Here is a 27,722-nt window from a genome sequence, read left to right on the forward strand (position 1 = left end):
AAAGTAAGGGGGGAGGGGAAGGAGACATGAGGCACAATCTATTCTTCAATTATTTATTATCTACATAACAAAGCAAAGTAAAAGTGAAGTAAATCTGAGTCAGTATCAGAAACTTATAATATAGTCAAAAAAATAGTGTATTTTCCAGTCAAAAATTCAAGATTTTTCAATACTTTCCCACTGTTTCTTGTTTGAAGCTCTTAGGTGTCCATCAATATAAATCACAATGTTTGGAATGCGTTCGGAAGAGTTGGATTTCCAATAGGTTGCGACAATTGGATCTCCAATCCATTGCACAATGTGTTTGGAGTCTATTAGATGTGATGTTTTGAATGGATTTTTATGTTAAATGTAGATCAATAATAATGATCACCACGAAATAGCATCATTCGTTGATGAGTTGGCAAAGGTGGCTGATTCATGGAATTTTAATCAGAATGGATACCGAGACATTTGAAATTCTGTATGTCAATTTATGATTTGTAATGGTGTACACATTATGAACATGTTAAGGGCAGTAAAGAGGGGCCAAAAAGCCAATTTAACTCAACTGAAAAAAGTTTCATATTCAATTTTTATTTAGACTGGTGTGTCTAGACAGGTTATGCAACTGGATTTGATTTTTAAAGAATACTCAAATCTTGTTGTTTCACAGTATAGAACCAAGATTGTCCCAATAGTCATCTCTGTCAAAGTGTCAGGATATGAAGCTGCCAAGAGAATGCCTTTAATCTATGGAATTCTGGGTGACAATGACTCTGAAATAATTCACAACATTTCCTTGGATATCACCCCAGCTCCAGAGATCATCTATGAAACAGGACCGGGATCAAGTGAGGGCATGAATGTACTTGGCATTGTTATATTTTCTGCAACAATGGGTAAGATTGCTGTAAAGTGTATTTTCAATCAGATGTAAAACAAAAGTGCAGTTTTTGTTTTGGGTAAGTCTTTAACTTTGGATTGCTGTTTGATTATTTCTTCATTGACATGAAATACCTGCAGAGTAAAATCTCTTATTCTTATAAGATGACATTTTGTGTGCCAGATTTTTTTCACAAGTTGAAAGGGGTTAGCATAATACTTTATAGAATTGACATTGGATGTATTTACAATATCAGTGCAAAGAATTTTGAGAAAATGAATTAATCAACATTTATTAAACAGCCCCATGAATTTCATCATTTTTTAAATTTTTATTTTATTATTATGATTTTAATCCATGAATTTTATGTACTTTTTAATCACTGCATTTCTTTTGTTATTTATGGTAGACTTTATATTTCATATGGTGCAAGACTGCAAGTTAATGATTGATCACAAGCTTAAATCAAATCAATATCCTGTCTCAGTCGAAAAGTTGAAGGTAGTTTTAGCTCTTTCTACCCAATACAAATACTCTTATTTCAGGTAACACTGGACAATGAAGATTCTTCTTCCTGAACACTTTTGGATTTATGAATTTTGGGCTGCTGATCTCAAAAATCACATGAAAATGTTCTTAACATGTACTATTTTATAGATGTAACCTATTTTTGTGATTTCCTGTCTTATTTTAAGTCTACTTCAAGCAGACAAATCCATGAAGTGCAACATGTCATTGAAAATTAATTTTCTACATTCACACTTGGATTTTTTCCTGCTGATCTTGGTGCAGTCAGTGACGAACATGGTGAAAGGTTTCACCAGGATATTGTGACCATGGAAAAATGGTATCAGGGCAACTGGAATCCATCAAAGCTGGCTGACTATTGTTGAACACTGATCTGAGAGGCATCAGATGCTGAGTACAAACTAAAATCAGCGGTAAACATTTTTAAGTCAGTTGAACTAATGCAACGTGTGAGCATCATTATGCGATTAAACATGCAAAGTGCATTAATAGTTAATTTAATGTTTCTGTAACTGTCTGCATTATACAGCAAATCTGAAATTATCTTTGTGTTCATCTTGAAGTTGTCTATCATAATCCCCAATTTTTTTTTCAGGAAGAAAACCTTTTGGGGAAAAAATATTGTCCAGTGTAATTAATATCTCCTGAAATATCTGTGATTAACAGTAAAATTACCAACCAGTTGTTTTAATGAAAAGTTTTCATTCTGAATCAATCACTTTTCCATAAAGCATTTCCAGCGTTTTTGTTTTTGTGATATTCCTAACAGAAGTTAATTTTAAGCTTCAACGTCTCTCTGCTCACTGAATTTTATTCATTAACATTTAAAATAGCATTTAATTTTTGATTTTTCTGGAGTTACAGGTTCAGAACATGAAATCTAAATACACATTACTGATTATTTTTAAAACATTGCATGTGAAATACACATTAAATATTTAAAAATGAAAAACAATCTTCTGAATGTCTGACTACTTTCCCCAGTACATTTCCTGAAAGCTTCACTTTCTCTCAAAAGACAGAATGTTGTTGATATTTATCAAAACACAAAAGGCACTATGTGTGTCAATAACTCCCTGGAAGACAGAATCCATACAAAGGAGAATAATCCAGCATAAATCATTTTATTCTCTCAATGCAATTTGACAATTTTTCATTTAATGGTATTTATGGATTTTTGTGATTATTCCCAAATGATTTGAACACAATTTGGAATGAATTTAAAAACCTGCAGTTAATGTAAACTATTATTATGGTTAATTTTGACTTCAGCAAAAGATGTGGTTTAGGAAAAGAATGATGCATTATATCTTGTTTAAAATGAGAACACATGAGAAATGGGCTATTGTAAATATGCTTACTTTTATCAGTGCAAAAGTTAAACCATGTTGTGCTTAGTTTACAGCTGCAAGTCAATTTTTTTATCAACTAACTTAATGATAGCTTGGAAAATCAACTTTTTCCATACTAAAGTTAAATAAGAACCAGTGTCAACTGCTCAGGGGTCTTTATCATGCCAAATATTTTTTTCTCTTTCAGCAGTACTTAGCCATTGACAAATGTAAGCCATCCAAAGTTTGGATATTGCTCACTATGTAGTGACTGTGTTGACATGGATTGCTTCACTGTCACAATACTGACTTGAATGCAATGTGCTCTGCATGAGAAGAGGGGACTTCAACCATTCAGTAATCTGAGAGTTACAATTTTCAAAGAAAATTATTGCTTACATTGAAAGATCAACAATTTATTTTTGAGTTGGTTATTTGTGTAAATTCTTTTTACAGCATGTTTTAAATCCTTGTAATGTTGATTGTTTAATTGTGCAATGGATCCATAAACTTTTTGTTACATTTCATGGGAAAATTGAAACCCAGGCTGCATTAAACAGTTAATGTAACATGAGCTGTTTATTCTCTGTGTAGGTATAATGCTCGGGAGGATGGGGAAGAATGGGACACCATTGGTCAGCTTCTGCCAGTGCTTGAATGAGTCTGTGATGAAAATTGTCGCTATTGCCACATGGTAAGTTTCTGCCGGGTGCATAGTTTCATCCATCACAAAAAAGGTTATACCCAACTTTTTTTCTGAGGCTAAATGCTTGGGTGTCTTGCATAAGTTTACCTGAATTGATTGAACAGTAGGTGATTTATGTCTGTTCACCTATAGTATCACAAGCTTGAAAGTTGTGTCCAGTAAATGCTGATGTTAATTTTAGCGAAAAGTATTAAATATAACATGCATCTGATAATTCTCTGATTGATAATAGTACACTAACATTCATCTCAATCATGATCATATATTCCTTTGACACTCCATATAAAAACTCACTGCTTCCCACCAGATTGCCAGGGAATTTGGAAAAATATCATAGTTTTGTGTTCTCCATGCTCGCATATTGCGAACACTACACTGGTGACCCCGACAGGTCCAACCGGCAGGTGGGCCCGAAGATGACAGATCAAGCGGAGCCTGCGACCATCCACGCGGTCTCTCTCAGGCTCTCAATGTTCTGGATGTCGCAGCCACACATGTGCTTCAGGAAGGCCGAGGCTCAGTTCCAGCTTTGATATATTGCTGCCGAAGACACCCACTACTTCTATGTCATGAGTGCCCTCGATCAGGACACAGCGGGAAGGGTCATAGATTTTATACAGCAGCCTCCAGAGCAAGGCAAATAGGCGGCGCTCAAAGTGCTGTTAACCCACACTTTCGGGCTCTACCAGCGTAAGCTGCATATGGATGGATTGGGGGATAAGAACATGTTTGCCCTAATGAGCAAGATGCTCGCTTTGATCAAGGGCCACAAGCCTTGCCTGCTCTTTGAGCAGATCTTTCTGGAGCATCTGCCGGAGGATATCCGACTCTTGCTCATGGACAAGGACCTCAGCGATCCTTGTAGGATTGTGGCCCAGGCAGACATGCTCTGGAGAGTGAAGAACACCAGCACCATCGTAGACCACCACATCAGCAAGCTCCATGAACAGCCGTCTGCCAGTTAATAACCCTGGGACCATTCTGCTACTGTCATCAGCGACGGGGTGCAGAGGCCTGTTGATGCCACACCCCCTGTGCGTTTCCGGGAAACACCCTGGCCAACTGTTATTGATGACTGAAGTGGTTGGCCCACATGATAGCCTCCTTCACATCTGGGACTCCTTGTCAGGCAGGTGTTTGCTGCTCGACACTGATGCCGTGATAAGCGTCCTACCTTCCCCCCCCTCCCCCAAGCAGGGTCCAGCCTGAGGGAAGGCAACAGCTCCTCCATTCAGACTTTTGGGACCTGCACCATTCCCCTTCGGTTTGGGAACAGCTGCTTTATATGAACTTTCACCATCACGGCAATGGTGCAAACGTTCCTGGGGGCCAACTTCCTTTGGGTCCATTGCTTGCTTGTCAATCACAAGGGACGGTGCTTGGTGCACAGCAGAACTTTTCAGACTCTGCTCTGGGGGAAGCCAAGCTACCCACCCCCCACCTGGACTCAATAACATTCTCAGACAATGAATTCCCCCACATTCTGGTGGAGTTCCCCTTGATAGTTGCATCACAATTCTCCACAGCCAAGCCAAAGCACAGAGTAAAGCACCACACACTGACTGAGGGTCCCCCACTCCATGCCAGAGCACGCCAGCTCCCTCCTGGCAAAGGAGGAGTTCAAGAAAATAGAGGAGTTGGGAATTGTGCAGCACTCCGACAAACCCTGGACCTCCCCCCTCCACATGGTGCCAAAATCATCAGGGGGTTGAAGACCATGCAATGACTACCACCGCCTCAACGTGGCCACCATGCCCAACAGATATTCTGTGCCCCACATCCAAGACTTTTCCCCAACCTGCACTGGGAATGGATGTTCTCCAAGGTCGACCTCATCCAGGGGCTTACCACCAAACCCCAGTTCACCCCCAGGACATCCGAAAGTCTGCAGTCATAACCCCTTTGGCTTGTTTGAATTTCTCTGCATGCCCTTCAGTCTAAAGAACACGGCACAAACTTTTCAGCGGCTGATGGACTCAGTGGCTGGGACCTCCCATTTGCATTCATCTATTTGGACGATATCCTTATCACCAGCCACAGCTGCAAAGACCACGCCACCCACCTGAGATAACTGTGCACCTGCTTGAGTGAATTTGGGTTGGCCATCAACCCCACGGAGTGCCAATTTGGTCTGGACACCATTGACTTCTTGGGGCACAGGATAAACAGGCATGGGCTTCACCCCTCTCTGAGAAGGTCGAGGTGATCTGGCAATTCGCTAAGCCACACAGGGTAAAAGGGCTACAGGAATTTGCCGGTATGATAAACTTTTACCACAGGTTCATACCGGCAGTGGCACACATCATGTGCCCCCTCTTCACATTGATGGCAAGTAAGTCAAAAGACATTACTTGGGACGATGAGTCTTCCAGGGCATTCCAAAATGCCAAAGACATGCTGGCGAACGCCACCCTCCTGGTCCACCCCAGTCTGGAGGCACCTACCTCCCTGACAGTTGATGCCTCCAACACAGTGGTAGGGAGCATGCTGGAACAGTTCATTAAGGACCAATGGCAACCCCTGGCCTTTTTCAGCAGGCACCACTACTCCCCAGGGCTCAAATACAATGCTTTCGACTGAGAACTACTGGTGCTGTACCTGGTGGTAAGACATTTCTGTTAATCTTTGGAAGGCCAGCATTTCAAGGTCTTCACTGATCACAAGCCACTGACCTTTGCCTTCCATAAGGTATTGGACCTGTGGTTGGCCTGACAACAGAGACACAATGTGTCTGAATTTACATAGAAATACAGAATATTGTGGGGGAAAAGCAACCTGGTAGCTGATGCTCTGTCACATCCCGCAATTGAATCGGTACATGCCCTGTCCGAAGGGATTGACTAAGCAGCCCCTGCCAAAGCACAGCAGCAGGACCCTGAGATCCCCGTGTATAGGACAGCCGTCTCCAGCATCAGGGTGAAGGACATCCCTGACAGCCCAGGGAACCTAACACTGCTGTGTGACGTCTCTACTGGCAGCCGCTGCCCCATCATCCCAGCTGCATGGAGGCGCCATGTTTTCGATGCCATCTACAACTTGGCGCACCCTGCAATCCGAACCATGGTCAACTGGTGGCCAGCAGGTTTGTCTGGCATGGCCTTCGTAAAAAGGTCAGCCATTGGGCTAAGGCCTTTATGAACTGTCAATCCTCCAAAGTGCAGGTTCACATGAGAGTGCCCACAAACGTTTGAACCAGCGAGGCGGAGGTTCAGTCAAGTACACATCAACATAGAGGGGCTGTTACTATTTCCGAACCAATTTCCCATAGGGAAAGATACCTCTTGACCATGGTTGACTGCTCCACGAGGTGGCCGGAGGTGATCCCACTGGCTGATCCTACCACAGAAATCTGCACCAGGGCACTCATTGACACATGGATGTCCAGATTCGGGGTTCCAGAGAACTTTACCTCGGACAGAGGGGGGCACAATTCACCTCTGGGCTAGGGACAGTGCTGGCTAACATTTTGGGGACACAACTCTACCACACCCTTAGGCCAATGGAGCACTTCCACAGGCACCTCAAGGCAGCCTTGATGGCCCAGTTCAAGAGTCCCAACTGGGTGGGCGAACTGCCTTGGGTCCTGTTGGGAATTTGTACCGTGTCGAAGGAGGGCTTCAATGTCTTGGTGGCAGAGATGGTCTACGGTGCACCTTTGATCATCCCTAGGGAGTTTCTGGCCCCCAATAAATTCCCAAAAGACCCAGCAGCAACCCTTGAGAACTTGCAGCAGTAACTGTGGTCCCTGGTCCTGCAGCAACCCCAACCACACAGTCAGCCCAAACATAACTTCCCCAGGACTTAAAGTCTTGTCACTACATATTCATGAGAATGGGTGCACACCGGCCACCTGTACAATGACCCTACGAGGGGCCCTGCAGGGTCATCAGGGACAATGGTTCCACCTTTGTCCTCAACATTGGTGGTAAGGAGGAGACTTTTACCGTCGACTGCCTGAAACTGGCATATCTGGACTGTAATGAGCCAGTTTCCACTCCTCCCCCGCAACACAGCCCAATGCTATGGACAATGGCCTGGTTACTGGTTCTGGAGTGGGTTATGTAGTGGCCCACACATGGAGACAAGGACCAGCTGCAAAATGGCGATAAATGCAGTGACCACGCAGACCTTGGGGGTGACGATGGCTGTCGTTGCAGGTGACCTCCACATGGCAGGAAGATGGGGAACTGTGGCAGGAATGCCCGCCAACTCAAGGTCAGCACTCTGATGACGCGGGGCCCAGATAAGCGCGACAGCCAGAGCAATAAACCAGGCTTGTTTTCCAAGGCTCTGGTGTGTGTGTCATTCTTCTCCATGCTCACGTAGCGCAAACACTACAGTTGATATTTTTAACATTTGAATATTTCCTCTTTATTTGTATATATTAACCTTATACACTTTTCGCAGAAACTCCATCCACTGCTGTTCTGCCCTCTTCCCTACAAGTGTCCCCTACCAGTTTAATCTGGCCAGTCCTGCTCTTATGTTACTGTAATTCCCTTTATTCCACTGAAATATCAACATATCTGACTTAAGTATGTTCTATACAATTTTACTATATAGTTAATACTTTGATTTATGGAGGCCAATATGCCAAAAGTTCTCTATAAAACCCTATGCACCAGTGATGCCACTTTCAGAGAATTATGTATCTATATTCCCAGATCCCTCTGTTCTACTACACTCTTCAGTGCTCACCATTTACCATGTATGACTTTTCTTGGTTTGTCCTTCCAAAATGCAAAATTTCACACTTGTCTGCATTAAATTCCATCTGCCATTTTTCAGCCCATTTTTCCAGCTGTTCCAGATCCCTCTGAAAGCTTTGAAAATCTTCTACACTGTCCACAACACCTCCAGTCTTCGTGTCATCTGCAAACTTGCTGATCAAATTTACCATATTATCATCCAGACCATTGATGTAGATGACAAACAGCAATGGTCCCAGCACCAATCCCTAAGGCACACCACTAGTTACAGGCCTCCAGTCTGAGAAGCAAACATACACCACTACTCTCTGGCTTCTCCTGTCCAGTCATGATCAAATCTAGTTCACCACTTCACCATGAATACCTAACGTCTGAACCTTCCTGACTAACCTCCTATGTAGGACCTTCTCAAAGGCCTTACTAAAGTCCATGTTCACAACATCCACAGCTTTTCTTTCATCAACTTTCCTGGTTACATCCTTGAAAAACTCTACAAGATTGATTAAACATGACCTACCAGACACAAAGCCATGTTGACTATAACTAATTAGTCTATATCTATCCAGATAATTGTATATCTGATCTCTTAGAACATCTTCCAATAATTTACCTACTACTGAAGACAGGCTCACCGACCAATAATTTCCAGGGTTACTTTTGAAGCCTTTTTTAAACAACTGAAAGTGAGCTAACCTCCATTCCTCTGGCACTAAAACACATGGCTAAGGACATTTTAAATATTTCTACCAGAGTCCCTGCAATTTCTGTACTAGACTCTCTCATGGTCCAAGGGAATATTTTGTCAGACCCAGGGTATTTGTCCACCCTTATTTGCTTTAAGACAGCAAGTACTTCCTCCTCTTTAATCTGTATAGGTTCCATGACTCACTCCTTGTTTTCCTTACTTCCCATGACTCTGTGCCCATTTCCTGTGTGAATACTGATGAAATAGAAACATTTAAGATCTTTTGGCTCCATACAAAGCCAACCACTCTGATCTTCAAGGGGATCAATTTTGTCCATTACTATCCTTTTGCTCTTAATATACCTGTAGAAGCCCTTAGGATTTTCCTTCATGTTGTCTGCCAAAGCAATCTCATTTTTTTTTGCATTCCTGATTTTGTTCTTGATGTTTTTCTTGTATTTTCTATACTCCTCAATTACCTCATTTGTTCCATGCTGCCTGTACTTGCTATACACCTCTCTTCTTCTGAACCAGATCCACAATATCCTTCAAAAACCAAGGTTCCCTATGCTAACCTTGCCTTTAATGCTGACAGGAACATACAAACTCTATACTCTCAAAAGTCGTCTATTTACCTTGCACATCCTTGCCTGAAAACTACTTATACCAATCCACGCATTCTAGATCCTTTCCCATTTCCTCAAAATAGCCTTTCTCCAATTTAGAATCTCAACCCGAGGCCTAGACCTATCCTCCTCCATAATTAACTTGAAACTAATGACATTCTGACCATTGAACACATAATGTTCCCCTACACATACTTCCGTCACTTGTTCTGTCTTGTTCCTTAAAAGGAGATCCAGTATTTCACTCTCTCTAGTTGGTATTTTTATTTATTGATTGAGAGAACTTTCCTGAACACATTTGACAAACTCCAAGCCACCCAACCCTTTTACAGGATGGGAATCCTAGTCAATATGTATAAAATCCTCTACTATCACAATCTTATGTTTCCCGCAGCTATGCTGCTATCTCTCTACAGAATTTGCTCCTCTAATTCTTGTTGACTATTGAGCAGTCTATAATACAACCCCATGAGAGTGGTCATACCTTTCCCGTTCCTCATCTCCACCCCTATAGCCTCAGTAGATGAGCCCTCTGATCTGTCCTGCCTGAGCACAGCTGTGATATTTTCCCTGATGAGCAATGCTACTCCTCCCCCTTTCATCACCACCCCACCCCCCACCGATTCCATCATGTCTAAAGCAATGAAAACCCAGAACATTGAACTGCTAGTCCTACCCCTCCTGCAACCAAGTTTCACTAATGGCCACAATGTCATAATTCCATGTGCCAATCCATGTTCTAAGCTCGTCTCCCTTTCCTACAATAGTTCTTGCATTGAAATGGATGTACTTTAGAAAATTTCCACCGGGTACAAAGTGTTCTAATGGTGCATGCAATTTTCACATCATCTTTTCCCTCCTTCACTCCTCTATCTGCTCTGGCATTCTGGTTCCCATCCCCCTGCAAATCTAGTTTAAACCCACCGGAGCAGCACTAGCTAATCTTCCTGCAAGGATATTACCCCCACCCCCCCATTCCAGATCCCACCTTCACTGGACGAGAGCGCGATGATCCAGAAAACTGAAACCCTCCTTCCTGCACCATGTCTTTTTTTCTTTGGCTTGGCTTCGCGGACGAAGATTTATGGAGGGGGTAAAAAGTCCACGTCAGCTGCAGGCTCGTTTGTGGCTGACAAGTCCGATGCGGGACAGGCAGACACGATTGCAGCGGTTGCAGGGGAAAATTGGTGGGTTGGGGTTGGGTGTTAGGTTTTTCCTCCTTTGCCTTTTGTCAGTGAGGTGGGCTCTGCGGTCTTCTTCAAAGGAGGTTGCTGCCCGCCAAACTGTGAGGTGCCAAGATGCACGGTTTGAGGCATTATCAGCCCACTGGCGGTGGTCAATGTGGCAGGCACCAAGAGATTTCTTTAGGCAGTCCTTGTACCTTTTCTTTGGTGCACCTCTGTCACGGTGGCCAGTGGAGAGCTCGCCATATAACACGATCTTGGGAAGGCGATGGTCCTCCATTCTGGAGACGTGACCCATCCAGCGCAGCTGGATCTTCAGCAGCGTGGACTCGATGCTGTCGACCTCTGCCATCTCAAGTACTTCGACGTTAGGGATGAAAGCGCTCCAATGGATGTTGAGGATGGAGCGGAGATAACGCTGGTGGAAGCGTTCTAGGAGCCGTAGGTGGTGCCGGTAGAGGACCCATGATTCGGAGCCGAACAGGAGTGTGGGTATAACAACGGCTCTGTATAGGCTTATCTTTGTGAGGTTTTTCAGTTGGTTGTTTTTCCAGACTCTTTTATGTAGTCTTCCAAAGGTGCTATTTGCCTTGGCGAGTCTGTTGTCTATCTCATTGTCGATCCTTGCATCTGATGAAATGGTGCAGCCGAGATAGGTAAACTGGTTGACCGTTTTGAGTTTTGTGTGCCCGATGGAGATGTGGGGGTGCTGGTAGTCATGGTGGGGAGCTGGCTGATGGAGGACCTCAGTTTTCTTCAGGCTGACTTCCAGGCCAAACATTTTGGCAGTTTCCGCAAAGCAGGACCAACCCTCTTTTCAATCTTCTTCAGCATGATGCTGAACCAAGCCATGAAAGACCCCAACAATGAAGACGCTGTTTACATCCGGTACCGCACGGATGGCAGTCTCTTCAATCTGAAGCGCCTGCAAGCTCACACCAAGACACAAGAGAAACTTGTCCGTGAACTACTCTTTGCAGACGATGCCACTTTAGTTGCCCATTCAGAGCCAGCTCTTCAGCGCTTGACGTCCTGCTTTGCTGAAACCATGTCTTTAGCCACATGTTAAACTACATTATTCTTCTATTTCTAACCTCACTAGCATGTGGCACAGGTAGCAATCCTGAAATCACAACCCTGGAAGTCCTGTCCTTTAACTTAGCGTCTAACTCCCTCACACAATGTTTGCTCTGCTTGAGTTTTCCTTTCTTTTATTGGTTATAGCTGAATAGCGAATGGAGAAATTTAAGCAAGCACCTATCTCTCCGGCTGCTTTTTAACACTTCTCTCATTCTTAATCCTGCTCTCACAGTTCCTGATGAGTTTAAACAAGCACTGACCTCTTCCAGTTTACGGAATTGTTTGGTGACCAGTATCATGTCAATAGGCTGAATAGATTTGTATGTTGTGTCACTTCAAAACTATATGCACTTTAATGTGATCTTTTGCTACATTTGAAAATATAATTTAGACAGAAGTGTATTGAACAGCATGTGTATGTGGATGAGCTATTCTATTTCAATAAGATAAAGAAATAGAGCAGTGATGCTTAAAATATTTTAAAAACAATTAACTTGGAAATATGAATTAGGAGATTTACAGCTTCCAAATTTTGGTATGGGCAAATATTGAATTATCTCAAATTGGTGAGAAGAAGATGGACCAATTTATTGATAAATGGAATTCTAAGTTATTATGTATTATAATTCACCTATTTTAATACATTTAATGGAATTATGGAATCTGATAAATGAAGCAATAGGTACACATGGGAAAATTTCAAGTAAGACACCTTTATATAAGAATAAACTTTTTATTTTTACACTTCGTAATCAGTTTTTGAAATTATGGGATCAAAAGGGAATTAAATTTGTGTAAGATTGTTATGAAGTGGGTTATTTTGTTTATTTTTAGAGAATGAAAGAAAAATATGAAATATTATCAAATACTCTTTTTTGTTATTATCAAGCTAGAATTTTGGACATATCAAGACAATCTCAATTTGAAATTTTACTTACAGAAGGTGGAAAGAAAGGATTTGAATCTGAAATGTATTCATTATTACAGAATAAAATGCCTGTTAGATTTACAAAAATCTTGGTTAAAATGGGAAAAAGATTAAGGGCCTATCTCATTGGCCTGGAGACTAGGTGGCGACTCGCGTCTCCGCGACGTCTCCTAGAGACTAGCCGGGTCTCTGGGGAGTCGCGGGAAATTCAAACATGCTTGATTTTTATTTTTTGAGACTTTTTCCAGTCTCAAAAAGGTCTCCATCAGTTGCGGTGACGTCGCGGAGACTAATTTTGTCTGCAACTACTGGAGACTGAGGAGACGTTGCGGTGACATCACAGCAACTGCCGGAGATGTCGCAGCCACTGCTGGAGACGTCACAGCAACTGCCGGGCGAATTGGTTGTCACCTTGTCTGGAGACGTCTCGGACGTCACCCTGGCATTGCCTTGGTGAGAGTGCAAGCCATTTTGTGGGCTCCCAAGTTGCGGCGACGTCTCAGCCAATGTCTCTAACCAGTGTTAGAGATAGTAATTAATCAGGATAATTGGAGAAATTTATGTAAAGATAGTATGACTAAAATTGTTAATGTGGGATATAGATTAGTTCATTATAATTTTATACATCAATTATATTTAACTTCAGAAAAATTAAAGAAATTATTTAATTTCTTCAGATTTATGTTTTAGATGTCAAAAGGAAGTAGGCTTTTTTTTATGTTCAACTTGGTGATGTGATATGGTAAAACCTTTTTGGATGCGACTTTAAGAACTTTTAGAAGCTATTTTTAAAGTTAAATTTTTATTGGATCCATTATTATTTTTGTTAGGTAATATTAAAAAGTTGAGTTTAGAATTGAGACTAACTAGATTTCTAATTGCATTTTTGAGATTACCATTGGTTGTTGCCAGAAAACGTTTAGAAATTACTTGGAAAAATGAGACTGATTTGAGAATAGATAGATGGCATTGGGAATTGAGATCTTGTATCCCATTGGAAAAAAATAAAATATAATTCACATGATATTTTTTTTAATACAAACATTTGGAGCCCTTATTTGGATTATATGGGTTTAAAATTTTGAATTCTCCAGCCATGGTAATTAATTATGCTATTGTGGTTTATATCTCCTTTCTTTTTCTTTCTTTGAGGTTTAGGTTGGTTGGTTAGGAGGGATTGTGTATAGGGGCATAGGGTAGGCGGGAGGGCTGGTATGGGAGGAGGGTGGGTAGGAGGGATGTAGTGTGTTTATATATACCATGTATTTTTCATTGACCATATGTATTATTTGTTTTTTGATTGTATGTATCATGGTTTAATACTTTAAATAAACTATTCAAAAATTTTTTAAAAACTTTTAAGCTATTCAAGGGCAGCGTGTTTGGTGTAGCAGTTAGTGCAATGCTTTTACAGTGCCAGCAATCAGGACTGGACCAGAGTTTGAATCTCCCACTGTCTGTAAGGAGTTTGTACATTCTCCCTGTGTCTGAGTGGGTTTTCTCCATGGACTCCAGTTTCCTCCCACCTGTCAAAAAATGTACCAGGGTGTAGGTTAATGGGGTGTAAGTTTGGCAGCATGGACACATGGGCAATATCCACTGTGTCTCTGTAATTAATTACTGACATAATGATTGACAAAATATTTTCTGTACATTAAAATTCATTGTAATCTAAGTCCGTTCCAGAGTTCTATATGAAGGCAGTCTAATCTTTCAATTTTGCCTCGATTTTTCTTCTGCTTAATTATTTGCACTTAAAAATTTGTTTTCTTTCTTTTAGCTATTTCCCTTTAGGCATAGTGTTTCTTATTGCTGGCAAAATATTAGAGATGGATGATCCTACAGCCATTGGAAAGAAACTGGGTTTCTATGCAATCACAGTTGTTTGTGGTCTGGTGGTTCACGGGCTATTCGTTCTACCCATGGTATACCTCTTTATCACCAAGAAAAATCCTATTGTTTATATAAGAGGAATTCTTCAAGCTTTGCTCATAGCTTTGGCTACTTCATCCAGGTATCTTTTGCAGTCTTTCTCCTATTGCCCTCATTAATATATTAACCAAACAGCTCTATAAGCCATGCAACCCTGGTGTCTGACCATCAGAGAGATTCCCTTTGTCTGATGTATTCCTCTCTCTCTCTCACCTTCTCTACCTAAACTTTAAAGCATTCTCTCTACCTTAGTTCTAATGGTTCTTTGGCCTTAAACATTAACTATAAAAATATAAGAAATAGCAGCAAGTGTAGGTGATCTAGCCCATCGAGCTTGCTATGCCTTTTAATAAGATCCTGGCTGATCTTGTTTCTATTTCTCATTCCACAAATTTTGCATGACCTGCAAGGTTTTTCCATCAATATCTGTTTTTATTTTATGTTTGATGGTCTTTTGTAGATACTATTATTTAACAATAAAAAGTCAGGCTATTTCTTTATAATTAGCCTCATTTTACTGGAGTATTCTATTACAAAATAGGAAAAAGTATTAAAATCCAATATGCATATTGATTAGTTTTCTCGATATGGCCACTAAGGGCTCATCTACAATTGAGCATTGGACAAGAAGGATAAATTCCTGTCCATTGGGAACACACAAGACCAGTAAAGTCTCATAGATATGTAGAGCATACTCAAATCCTAACTTATTCTTCAACCCTGGTACTGTTTGGGGAAAGAAAAGATAACGTTACATTCATCCTGATCATCTTTCCTACTTTGTTTTGAACATCTGCCTGACACTTGGCATCTTAATGTATTATCTAATGCTGTGCGTACAATTCACAGCAGAATCAGTTTTTTGAGATTGCGGAAATTAGATTTAAAAAAAAGTTTTCTAAAATCTCATAAATTAGGTCAGTGTATAAGCTTATGTGGATAATTATAAAATATTCTATTTAAAAAGTTGATCATTAATAAAAATATCAATCATAATTTAGTGCATTTTGGAAAGCTTAAGCAACTACAGTTGAAACTTTTTTGATTACAAAGGGAAAATCAGACTTGCACCAATCATTTCAGCATTTCAGGCTTGCACTTATTTTAACCCTGACTTATCTACTTACAGCTCTGCCACTTTGCCTATTACCTTCAAGTGCCTGTTAGAAAATAATCATATTGATCGAAGAATTGCAAGATTTGTTTTGCCTGTGGGAGCTACGATCAACATGGATGGCACTGCCTTGTATGAAGCCGTGGCAGCAATATTTATAGCCCAGGTGAACAACTATGAGCTGGATTTTGGACAAATTATTACTGTGAGGTATGTGAAATTTTCAGTTACATCAGCAAATTGGAATTGAATAACATCACCAATTTATTTCCACCTTCTGAGGTCAAGCTGGGGTTTGATTGATAGCAATACTATTGATGTTCAGTGTTGTTTCATTATTGAACCATGGAATATTACAGATGATCTTAAAAAGTATCTTAAATCTATGGAGTGTTACTTTTATTGACAGTATGTTTGAAGCCAAAGATTGAGAGCTAATGCTGAAGACCCTGAGACCAATCAAATTGACTGAATATGATTATGGCCTTCCCATGTTGAGTTTATACAGTTGGCAGGATGCATGTATAAACTTTAAAGCAGGGTGTATGTTTCACAGGATAATTTCTCAGATATCGTTCAGGTGGAAGTGGCAGAGGCATCTAGGCTGATATTGCCTAAATCTTTGCCTCATCCCAATACCTGGATCTTTGCTAATTGACTCTTCTAATTATTCTGTTTTGCTCAGTTGTTTAATTGCTGAGTGGAATCACAAAAATTTATGTTAGGAGTAACTGTATTGAATTAGGACTGGACTCACAAGTCAGCCATTCCTAAGAGGCAGAATGATTTTCTCTTTGGAGTGAAGAAGGGTGAGAGGGGACTTAGAGGTCCACAAGATTACATGAGGCATAGATAGGGTGGACAGTCAGCACCTTTTACCTCGAGTGAGAGCAGTAAACATCTGTACAAGGTGAGGGGAGGGAAGTTTAGAGAAGATATCAGGGGTACTTTTTTTTTTACACAGAGAATAGTTGGTGCCTAGAATGCATTGCCAGGGGTGATGGTGGAGGCTGTAAGACTCTTAGACAGGCACATGTATGCAGGAAAAATAGAGGTTTTGGAGTGTGAGTTAGGTTAATTTGTTGAGAACGTTTATATAGGTAGGCATACATTGAAAGGTTGTATTGTTCCATGTTCTATGATTGCTTAAATATTGGTAAGAATATGCTTTTCATGTATTATCATGTACTAATGCACAAAATTTATCAACTTTTGCCTGATGTAAAGGCACATGAAGCAGTGTCTCTAGCATTGCCTGGTGCCCCTAACAATTAGGAAGCAAATAAGAACCTTGGATCACTGGGAATCTCTAAAGAGGGACTCAATATTCTGACAGGGGGAATTTGCTAGTACTTCTGAAGGTTTTAACTAGATTGCCAGGGGACTGGGGCTTGGAGCAGAGATGCAGTAAATGAAAAGTTGGCACTAATAATGCACTTAAAGAGAACAAGTATAGTGGGCAAGATAGGTGTGAGTACATGAAAGTGAGAGAAAAGACCCATGATTTAAAGAGCATTTATTTCAATGCAAGGGATGTAACAGGTAAGGCAGACTAACTTGGTGTGTGAATTGGCTTAGGAGTCTGGAATATTACTGCCTTAATAGCAAGGTGGATGAGAGATGGGCAAAGTAGGGAGCTACATAATAGAGGGGCAGGTAAGAGCGGAGAGTGGTGTATTTTTGATAAGGTAAGACATAACAACAGTGCAGCAAGAGGATATTGGGAGATTGTCTTGTGGAACTATATGGGTAAAACATAAAAGCAGAGGGGAATTACCACTTTGATATGACTATTGTAGGTCCCTAAATAGTCAACTGGTATTAAAAAGGAAACGTGTAGGGAAATTGCAATTAGCTGTAAGAATAATAGGGTAGTATTACTGGTAGACTTTAACTTCCTGAATATTGACTGGGGCTTGGAGAGAGTGGAATTTGTTAACTGTATCCAAAGGCTTCTCTACTTAATATATTGAGAGCCCTACCAGAGAGGTCGAAACACTGGACCTCCTCTTGGGGAATGAGATTGGGCAAGCAAATGAAGTTTCAGTGGGTACCACTTTGGGACAATGGACCATAACTTCACTAATTTTAAAATAGTTGTGGAGAAAAATGGAACTGGTCCACAAGTTAAACCTCTTAACTGCGGAAAAACTGATTTTGGAGCAATTAGGTAGGAACTTTCAGAAGTTGAGTGAGAGAGGACAGATGAAAAGTTGGATGCTTTAAAATCAGAATCAAAATCTTGTCACAAAATTTGATGTTTTGCAGCAGTGCAAATATTGCTATAAAATTGGATTTAAAAGAACTAAATTAGTGCAAATAGAAGAGAAAATTAGGTAGTGCCTGTGGTTCATTATCCATTCAGAAAGGGAACAAGTTGTCCTTGTGCCTCTGGGTGTTTGTCCTCAAGCTCCTGTATCTCCTTCCCATTGATAGCAGTGTGAAAAGGGCATGGCCTGGTGGTGACGGATAGGGGCTGCTTTCTTAAGACACTGTCTTTTGTAGATGTCGTCATTGGAGTGAAGACTGATGCCCATGATGGCACTGACCAAGTTCACAATTCCCTGTAGTAATTGTTGTCCTGTGCATTGGCACCTCCACAGCAGATAGTTATGCAACAGGTTAAAATGCTCTCCACAGTACGCCTGTAGAAATTTGCAAGAGTCTTTGGTGATATACCAAATCTCCTCAAACTCCTCACAAGGTATAGTTAGCAAGAGTTCAGGCACTACATTTTCCTGTTAGGGTAAAAGACAAGGCTGTTTAAGAAACTCTAGTTAATGAGGGATATTGGGACTCTGGTCAGGAAAAGACAGAGGTTTCCATCAGATTTAAGCAGTCTGGATCAAATGAATCTCTTGATGAGTACAGGAGTATGCTAAAGAGGGAAATCCGGAGGGCAAAAAGAGGACATGAGATACAGCTGGAGGGAAGGATAAAGAAGAATCCCAAGAGATTCTACAAGTACATTCAACATTCCTTTATTTTTATGGAATAGAACAGAACATGTAATATTGCATGAAATTGCCATCTACCTGTCATAAGACAGATAAAGTGTCGCTATTTGTGTTGTCGCCTGGCACCCCTTACAGTACAAGAGGAAGAGAAGAGAGTCCCCTCAGAGACACTGATTTGTTTCTGGATTTGCCTCTAGTACTCTCACAGCCTCTGCAGCTGCACAGATTCTGTCGGCAACCCGAGATCCAGATGCAAACCTCCGATGTGACCAGGAAGCCTTCAACAACCGAAGCCCTTTGGAACCCCTTCTTGCCTTCAGAATCCTGCTCCTATACTTAGTTCCCATGAGCCAATCTCCAGTAGTCCATGGCATGTGCGAGTTCTCCAACCACAAGTCGCTCACAGCTGTGTGGGTCATTCAGCAGCTGAACCCGTTTGCTGGTCCTCTGGCATGGTTACCACCCCTGTAGGGTTGTCTTTTCTGCTCTCCTCAATGACGAGGGGTGTGGGGGGTGGAGGGGGGAGGATTTTCCAATTTTTGATGGTCTATGCTGGTCTGCTACTCCCCCTTAGTTTGTAACCCCTCATGGCCGCTACTGAGCACAGGCACCACCATTATGGGCACAGACCTCTGTGGTTGCAGGATTTTACTTACAAAACACCGTCAGCTCCTTTAACAGGCCTTCGGAGCAGCACTGTGTCTCCGCTCTCCATTATCCCAGGAATACACCAGTGGTAGCACTGCCATTACAGCAGCTCCAGCATTAAAATATCGATGAGGCAGAGAATAGCCCCAATTAAAGATCAATAATGCTGTCTTCGTGTGAAGCCTGAGGAGATGGGTGGGATTTTGAATGAATACTTTTCCTCATTCTTTACTGTGGAGGAGATTATGGATGTCAAAGGGCCTGTTTCTATGTTGTAGATCTCTATGATTCTGCTGTTACCTGGGATTTTAAACCCTTCACCTGGTCTAAAATGGGGATTGATGGGCCATTAAAATAAAGATGAGATATACCTGCTGGTTTCCCATTGCTGATCCAGCCAAGTGTAGCTTATATCTGTGTATATGTGGAAGGATTTACAAAGCTTGCAGTTCTTTGTTGAAGAATGCAAATTGTTGACTGCATCTGTGCAATTTATAACCTTAACTGTGGGAGGTAATCAAAGTCATCATGGCAGACCAAACCCACCAGAAAATAAAGCAGACAAACAATTGCTGGAGGAACTCAGCAAGTCAGGCAACATCATTTTGGGTCTGGATCCTTTATCAAAACTATAGGGAAGGCAGTGATATTGTGATAAGACAGAGGTGTGAGAGATAGAGGAGCTGGTAGAGGAAGAGACCATTAGGAAGGGAGAGGGGAGAAAACAGAAAAAGGTAAAGATAAGATGGAAACTGTGAAGCCAGATGGCAGTGGTGGCAACCTGAAATTAGAAAAAATCAATGTTCATGTCATTAGGCTGTCCAGGAGGATATAATGAATTGTTCCTCCAGTTTATGTTTGGGTTCACCCTGACAATGGACGAGGCCAGGAACCAATGTATTGTTGCAGGAATGGTTGGGGGACAGGGTCAGCACCAGAACAAGACTTAGCAGGGGACATCAGGGTAACCGCGGGGTGGGGGGGGGGGTGGGTTAGGGGCAGAAAGGGACCACTTACCATGTTAAATGTGGTGTCCTAGGGTTGGTAGGCCTTGCGCGGCCATGCTTCTTCTTGCACTAGTGCCAGCTGGTGTATGTGCAATGGATTGGAGTACTGGGGCCACTAGTGTCACTTCCATCAGAGGGAGGGGGAATTGACATTAGTGGTCCTGATAGACCAATCCACTGTGCATGTGTCAGCTGGCACTAGTGTACGTGCACAAGAAGAAACATGGCCTAAGGACCCCAGGATGCTGCATTTAACATGTTAAGTGCCCCTTTTCTGCCCCTACACCCCCAAATGGAGGACAAATTGTCAGGCTCAAAGTGGCACTGGATGGAAGACAAATTACTCAAAGGCTGGACTGTCCAGCCTAAAACCAGACGTCTGGCTACCCTAGCATGGGTAGGGGTGTCACAATACCTTATTTGGGGAGGTAATGCTTGTAAATTCTCCCCTCTCTCTGTGCTGACACTGTTGGGGGAGTTAAAATGGTTGGGTAAAATGGTTTATGCATCTCAGCACTCACCTCTGACAAGCACATGGCCTCAACTCATGTGTTGACTCATCCCTTACAACCCCACTCAGCCTCACCCACTGGTCCATAGTCCTACCACCAACTGAACAGAGGCCCAGGAACTAAACTTTCTGGACTTTGGATGGAAGAAGTATCATTATCATCTCTCACCCCTTCTCTTAGTGCACCTCTCTCTCCCTCATCACCTCCTCACCCCCCTGGCCAGTAAGAACATCTGCAAGCTTTGGATTTTTTCTCCAGTCCTATAATCAGGAGTTTCTGAATAATGATCAGAAGCGGAGCAAAAGGTGGCTTCAGCTCCATTATTCCTCAGTGATGGGGAACTGAGATAAGCAAGGGGACCACAGAGCTGACCATAGCCTGTGCAGCTCAGCTTCCTACTGAACATCAAGGAGGTAATTATCTTGATATCCAACACCTTGTGGCCTGCGTAGGTGATAATTCATGCACAGGCAGATGCAAGCTGCCTGTATTATGGAACAACCAGTATTTTGTGCAGCAGAAGAGGGAATGGTGGAGTTGGAATTTGGTGCTGGCATCTGGTTATTGGATGGCTCATATCGTTTATCGTTTTCTGCTGTCACAAACTACTGGATTGGATTTTGTTTGTGGAAAGCCAGACGCTGGTCAATCCCGTCTTGGTCTTTCACTCTAACTGGCACAATGATTTTCACTTTGTGGCAGTCTTGTGTCACACTGGCCTGCACCTGCAGTTACAGTTTTGTACTTGTATCAATTGTTGAGTTATTGTCGAAGTTCATTTTGGCAGTAAAATCTAATTTTATGGCAGATGATTGGTCAATTAAGCATCCAAGTCAAAAATTATTGTTACATTAGTACCCTCTGGTTAATTAGCTCGTGAACACACAGGCTTCTGGGGATATGTTCAGACCTAATGGGAAGTAATGCAGTGGCTGCCATTGCCACCTTTATCCCTGCAGTGCTGAGGCCCTATGCTGAGCAGAGGTGAGTGCTGAGGTGTATAAAAAATGAAAATGGCATAATCTTTGATACCATTTTAATTGGTGTTGGAACTGCAATGCAAGAAATGCAAGGTACACAGTAAATCTCTTTGTTGATATGGCAGGAGAGGAGACAAAAAACACACATAAAGCAAGAAGCAATACTATACATAAATTATTTATATGTTTTTCTCCAGCATCACAGCAACAGCAGCCAGTATTGGTGCAGCAGGGATTCCACAAGCTGGCCTGGTGACCATGGTTATTGTCTTGACATCGGTTGGTCTTCCCACAGATGACATCACACTAATAATTGCTGTGGACTGGGCATTGTAAGATTTTATGTAAATTTTTATGTATATATATATATATATATATATATATATATATATCACAATATAAAATATTTTATTACTTTTTTCCAGAAAAAAATAAATGGTTGGCTTGCTCACAATTATTTTGACATAGTACTATTTAATGGCTGTTCCTTTTAAAGGGATAGATTTCGAACCATGATTAATGTCTTGGGAGATGCACTGGCAGCTGGAATTATGGCTCATATCTGCCGAAAGAATTTTACCCAGGAAAATGATGAAGTAGGAAAAATATTTTTTTTTCTATTGTTTTCAAATTCTGTTTAATTCCTTGGCTACCTCTGATTGTTAACTCTTTTTAACATTGTTTAATAATTGATCTTGGAAGAAAAGGATGTAAACTTCAGGGAATTACAAGGCAAAAGGGAACTATCATCACTGCGTAGGAGGCCAAACGGCCTATCAAGTCTGGCTCTTTGCAAAGCAATCTTGTCAGTCTCATTTCCCCTTTCTTTTCCTGAAGCCCTGAAGGTAATTTCCTTTCCTACGGAATTCCTTTCTGAAAGTCCCTGGTGACTATTTCAACTGCCCTTACAGTCTGAGAGTTCCAGATCATAACCACTACCTATGTTTTTTTAAAGTTATTTTTCCTCAGACCTTTTTCCCCTCAGTGTGTACTCCTTTCTCTCTAATTCTTGAACATCCAAAGGGAACACCTTTTCTCTGTTTAGCATCTAAACTCATCACAAACCTGTTTAACTCCATTAAATCTGCTCTCAATCTCTCTGCTCCAAAGAGAACAGCTCCATTTAGAGTGTGTATATTTATTTCCCAACATAATAGTCACCTATTCTCCCTCACAGATTTTCCTTATTTGTCATGTTCCCTTCGTCAAGGTAACCAGGACCATTTATCAATGTGAGGCAAAATTTTCATTTCTCTATAGATATTTAGCTTCTGAATTGTTTAAGATTACAAATCAAAAATGGTATTTTTGACAAACTACTGTTAATGTCCAAAATCCCTTGTTTATACAGAGTGCAATAACTAGATTTCCCACATGGTGGTTTTATAGGTTTTGCTCAAAGTGGGAGTGTTGCTTAATTCAGAGTGTTGTTTTGCTTAGAGTGGGAGTCATACAGCATGGAAACAGCTCATTGAGCCTCCAGTATTCCAATCGTTAAACCACTATTTGCAGAAATTTGCTGCAACATTCTCCTGATGATCCCATTCGCCTTCACACTAAGGACAGTTTACAATTCCCAATTAACCTGTTATCCCAATTCTTTTTTTGGAATGTGGGAGTAAACCGAAGCACTCAGAGGAAACCCCCATGGTAACAGGAAGAAGGTACAAACTTCACACAGACAGCACCAAAGAGCAAGATTGTAAATTAGTCCACAGAAGGAGCTTGTCACACTTATTCTTAGGTTAACACACTGGCAAATACAGCAAATGATGCAAGGATGGTCATTGACCTAAAAAAAGAACTACCTCGAAAAAAAATTATTGATCTGTAGCATACAGATCTCCTTCATTCAGTTCAGTGTTGGCTTTGAACATATTGCCACATACTAGTGATCAGTGGCATGAAACAACAGGGCAATCATAAAATGGAAATATTCCCTCTGTCTCCTTTGCTCCAACTCCCCACTCCCTTCCCTTTCCTCTCTATTCAGAAGATTACCACTCCCCCAATCAACTCTTCTACCCTCCCACTCATATCCACCTATGACCTCTTACATGTTAGCCTGTATTCTTTCCCTTGCCCCTTCCATCATCCTCTCCTCTCCACCCCCTCACCTTTTTATTCAGGTGCTTGCCTGTTTTTTGCTCATACCTTTGCAAAGAGCTCAGTCCCAAAACGTTGGTTACCCTTTACTTCCTATGGATGCTGACCTGCTGAGATTCTCCAGCACTTTCATATATTGCAGTCCGATCAATATCTGCACACTTTCCTGTTTAACTTATAAAGATCTGAATCTGTATTTACGTAAAATTCATGCAATTTTTAAATGTCCTCTGTGATTGAGATTCCAAAATATAAAATTAGTTTACGAGGTTAGATGGGATGTTAGAATTTGTATTGACTTGTTAAGCTGTTAAAATACAAATTCGTATTAGAGTGTGTCAAATCTCATTTGTTGATTGCATCTGTGGTGACCAACACCACATTGCACTCTGAAGCATGAAGGGTATCTCTGACAGTAATTTTTCAGTTTGAATTTTGTGGGGTCTGTGCAATTGTCAAATATTGCTGTCTATATCACGGACTATTGACACAAAACTGGCAAATTCAGGCATTAATGTTGGAAATAACCAGATTGTTTTATATTTAAACAATATTAGTTTCCCAAATTAATACCGATTTGGAATTACTTAAAAAAAAATATATAATTAAAAAAGTTTTTAAAATTAATTACAAGAAAAATTCATGTATTGCCATACTTTGATTTTAAAACCCATTGGTTGTAGTAATTGAGGGAATACTGGAAACTGCAAGAAGAACAAAATATTTCATGGTTTTGAGATACTGGTGTAGTCTCGTGAAAATGCATTAAAGTCATTTGAAGTGAGAAAGAATTTCAGAAGTATTGAAAAAATAGTGAAAGATTTAATGAGAGATTCCTCTCCTTTTACTAAAGATGGAAAGCAATTTGAACAAAACAGTGATTTGACACGAGTGAAACTAAACATTAAATCAAATGCTCTGATGAATTTCCACATTTATTCTCAGCCTGAGTTAATTAGGTTAGACAGGAGCTCGCACAAGCTAATTAGAGCTGAAAACCATCCTGTCAGGATTGGGAGTTCATTGACACATTGAATTATATGAAATCAGTGCTCAATGAAAATGAAACTCTTTGTATTGGCACTGGAACCAGACTCTCCTCTCCATGTGAATCATTTCACAGAAAACAATTGCAGTACAAAGATAAACTCTTGGAAATGGAGAGCAGATCAAACAGCATCTGTGATGGGAGAAACAGAATTCATATTTCAAAACTTTCATCTTAAACTAGGAGAATTTAGAAATTACATTTTTTTTAATTCCTGAGAAGGGAGAGGAAACAGCATCTTCTGATTGCTCTATATGAATCAATGTCTCTTGGCCCTTGCCCAAAAAAATTAAACCTTGTTTTACAGATTTTTTTTCTTTTCAGTTAGTTTACATATGTCCTTCTTTACCAGTAGGTTCCCTTCATCTCCACATACTGTTCATACATGTTTTCTCAAAGTTCTAGAATACATGACTATATTTAGAGACTGTGGCCTTTTGAGAAAGAGAATTCCTCTTTTCTGCTATAAATGGATATTCCCTTATCCTGATCCATACGTCCGATCCAGAAATTCCCATGAAATGAAACATTCTCTCACATGTACCGCGTCAATCAACCTCAGAATCTTCTGTTTCAGTACCATCACCTTTTATTCTTCTCTTGTGATTAGAGGTTCAATCTGTTCAGCAAGTTGATTCTACGTAAATATTGTGGAGTTCATTTTACAGATTTCTTCTTTAAAAATGTTAATAGATTGTTTGTCTGTTATAGACACTGTCTAGTTTTCCTTGCTATTGAAGCTGACACCAAGAACAAAATAATTAGGTGTATGTGGAGTACATAAAAGTACTGGAGAAACACAGCACGTCAAGATTCTTTTATTGTTATGTAATAAAACAGAAATTGTAATATTATGCAAAATTTCCTTTAGTCTACTATAAGGCAGACAAAATTTGCCATCAGCAGAAATTGCCCATCACCCCTTACAGTCAGAGAAAGAGATGCAAACGAGAGTCCTCGCAGAGTCACAGAGTGCCATGGATTCACCTTAAGCGCTTCTGCAGCCACACAGACTTTTGTTCAAACAATCGGCAATCTGAGCTCCGGATCTAAATCTTTGACATAATCAGGAAGCCCTCAGCACTCTTGTCACCCTCTCGCATCCTGGTTCTGATACTTGGTACCCGTTCAGCCAGTCTCTGATCACTCTCCAGCAATCCACAGCCAGGTGCAAGTCCCTTGACTGCAATCGTCAGCAGCCCACAAGCCTGCGTGGGCTCCTCGCCTCGAGACACCAACAGCCTGCTGCCTGTGTGCTCTTGAGCTTCAGAGCCCCTCACTGATCTGCCACTGAGGTCCCTACCCATGGGTTGTCTCCTCTGCTTCTCCTTCTGCCCTGCACCAGTCCTCTGCTTCCCAGGAGTCGGCAACCCTTCGAGGCTGCTGTGGAACATAGGCACCACCATCTTGTGCCCAGAACCCACGGTCGTAAGATTTTAAATTAAACACTGTTGACTTCTTTAACAGGCTGTTTAAAGCCTGTACAGAGCTGAAGACAATCAGATGGGGCAGTTGAACCACATGAGGAAGTGCTGTGTCCCTGCTCTCCGTGGGTCCACACCAGCAGCTCTGGCAGCGCCGCCATTTTTTTTGCCAATGTCCATGGCAAGTAAAATGCTCCTTCATAATTCACCCATTCAGTAACTCTTGATGGATATGAAGACCTTGTAACCTTTACTAACGTCTAACAACTCAGTTTTGTCTGATTTTATATTGATATGAATAGAATTGAATTTACATCAAGTTTTTTGGAGTTTCCCTAATTAACCAGGGGATCTTTGGTTGCGATAGCTAACTCTTAATTTAGAAGGTATTTCCCCTTAATCTACCAACAATCTGATACAATGAAGGGCCGTCCTGATACAGGAACTTTCACCATCTTGTAATTTTGACTTTCAGATTTATAACTTTTCACAGACTTAAAATCTTGCAGTGAAGACTAGTAATTCTAAGAAAAATGAGAGACATGTTAGCATCCATTACATTTAATGGATGCAAAAATCTATGGATATATACATAAGTTCTACATAAGTGGGTGTATCGGAGTATAGAAATATTCCTACAGAGTGCAAGTTTTTATGAAGCATGCATTGGGCCTTTCTTAGCCCTCTGCCCTCTCTCCGATCTCTTCTTAGCTTTCTCCTACCCACCTGTATACACCTATTACCAATGACCTATTTGGTTATGCTCCTCCTCCTTTCTCTCCTCCTCCCCTTACTTTTTATTCAAGCCTGTTTTTCCTTAATCCTGACACAGTGCTCAGTCCCAAAACATTGGTTACCTTTTACTTCCTATGGATACTGTGTGCCCTTCTAAGTTTCTCCAGTGTACTTAGGTATTGCTTTGGATGTAACCTGCATGCTTATGGCAATCCATTAAAGTTGAAATGTGCTGGACACTTCAAATTTGTTGATGGACTGATCTACAGTCTCATTTATCCAAATTATAGTAAAATTTATCCTTGGGACAGCAATGATTAAAAGTAGTTGTAAAAAATTGCATTTATACAATGCCCTCCATAATGTTTGAGACAGACACTTTTTTCCTTTATTTGCCACTGAGCTCAAAAGTTTTAGATTTATAATTAAAGTGCAGATTCCAGATTTTATTCAAGGTTATTTGTATACATTTTGGTTTGACCATGTAGAAATTACAGCATTTTTTAAACATAGTCCCCTCATTTCAGGGCACCTGTGGGGACATAGCAAAGGTATGTTATATTAAAGAAGTCACGTTTAGTAGTTTGTTTCATATCCCTTGCATGCAATGACTGCTT

General features: G+C 40.9%; 2 protein-coding genes across 8 annotated transcripts in view; both read left to right on the forward strand.

Annotated features, from left to right (window-relative positions):
* Positions 1-1,164, forward strand: part of LOC138763763 (excitatory amino acid transporter 5-like) — a 64,134-nt gene extending 62,970 nt beyond the window's left edge. Inside the window, exon 5 of one of the 2 annotated variants that reach the window (XM_069938472.1) lies at positions 656-1,164. In XM_069938472.1, coding sequence (XP_069794573.1) covers positions 656-919 — 264 coding nt within the window. In that variant the 3' untranslated portion in view covers positions 920-1,164. The remainder of the gene's footprint in view (positions 1-655) is intronic. The other variant, XM_069938473.1, reaches the window with a different exon arrangement.
* A 108-nt stretch (positions 1,165-1,272) lies between these two features.
* LOC138763761 (excitatory amino acid transporter 5) overlaps positions 1,273-27,722 on the forward strand; it is a 32,910-nt gene continuing 6,460 nt past the window's right edge. For 2 of the 6 annotated variants that reach the window (XR_011357770.1, XM_069938468.1), the window contains exons 1-6: positions 1,283-1,806; positions 3,319-3,418; positions 14,423-14,656; positions 15,704-15,898; positions 21,990-22,124; positions 22,289-22,388. Coding sequence is in view for 5 of the 6 variants with exons in the window: in XM_069938468.1 (XP_069794569.1) it covers positions 3,324-3,418; positions 14,423-14,656; positions 15,704-15,898; positions 21,990-22,124; positions 22,289-22,388 (759 nt within the window). In the remaining variant the exon portion in view is untranslated. Of the gene's footprint in view, positions 1,807-3,318; positions 3,419-14,422; positions 14,657-15,703; positions 15,899-21,989; positions 22,125-22,288; positions 22,389-26,413; positions 26,547-27,722 lie in introns of those variants that run through there. The other 4 variants (XM_069938470.1, XM_069938467.1, XM_069938469.1 and 1 more) reach the window with 4 other exon arrangements.

The sequence above is a fragment of the Narcine bancroftii genome, chromosome 5 (genome assembly GCF_036971445.1).
Source record: "Narcine bancroftii isolate sNarBan1 chromosome 5, sNarBan1.hap1, whole genome shotgun sequence".
NCBI lineage: Eukaryota > Metazoa > Chordata > Chondrichthyes > Torpediniformes > Narcinidae > Narcine > Narcine bancroftii.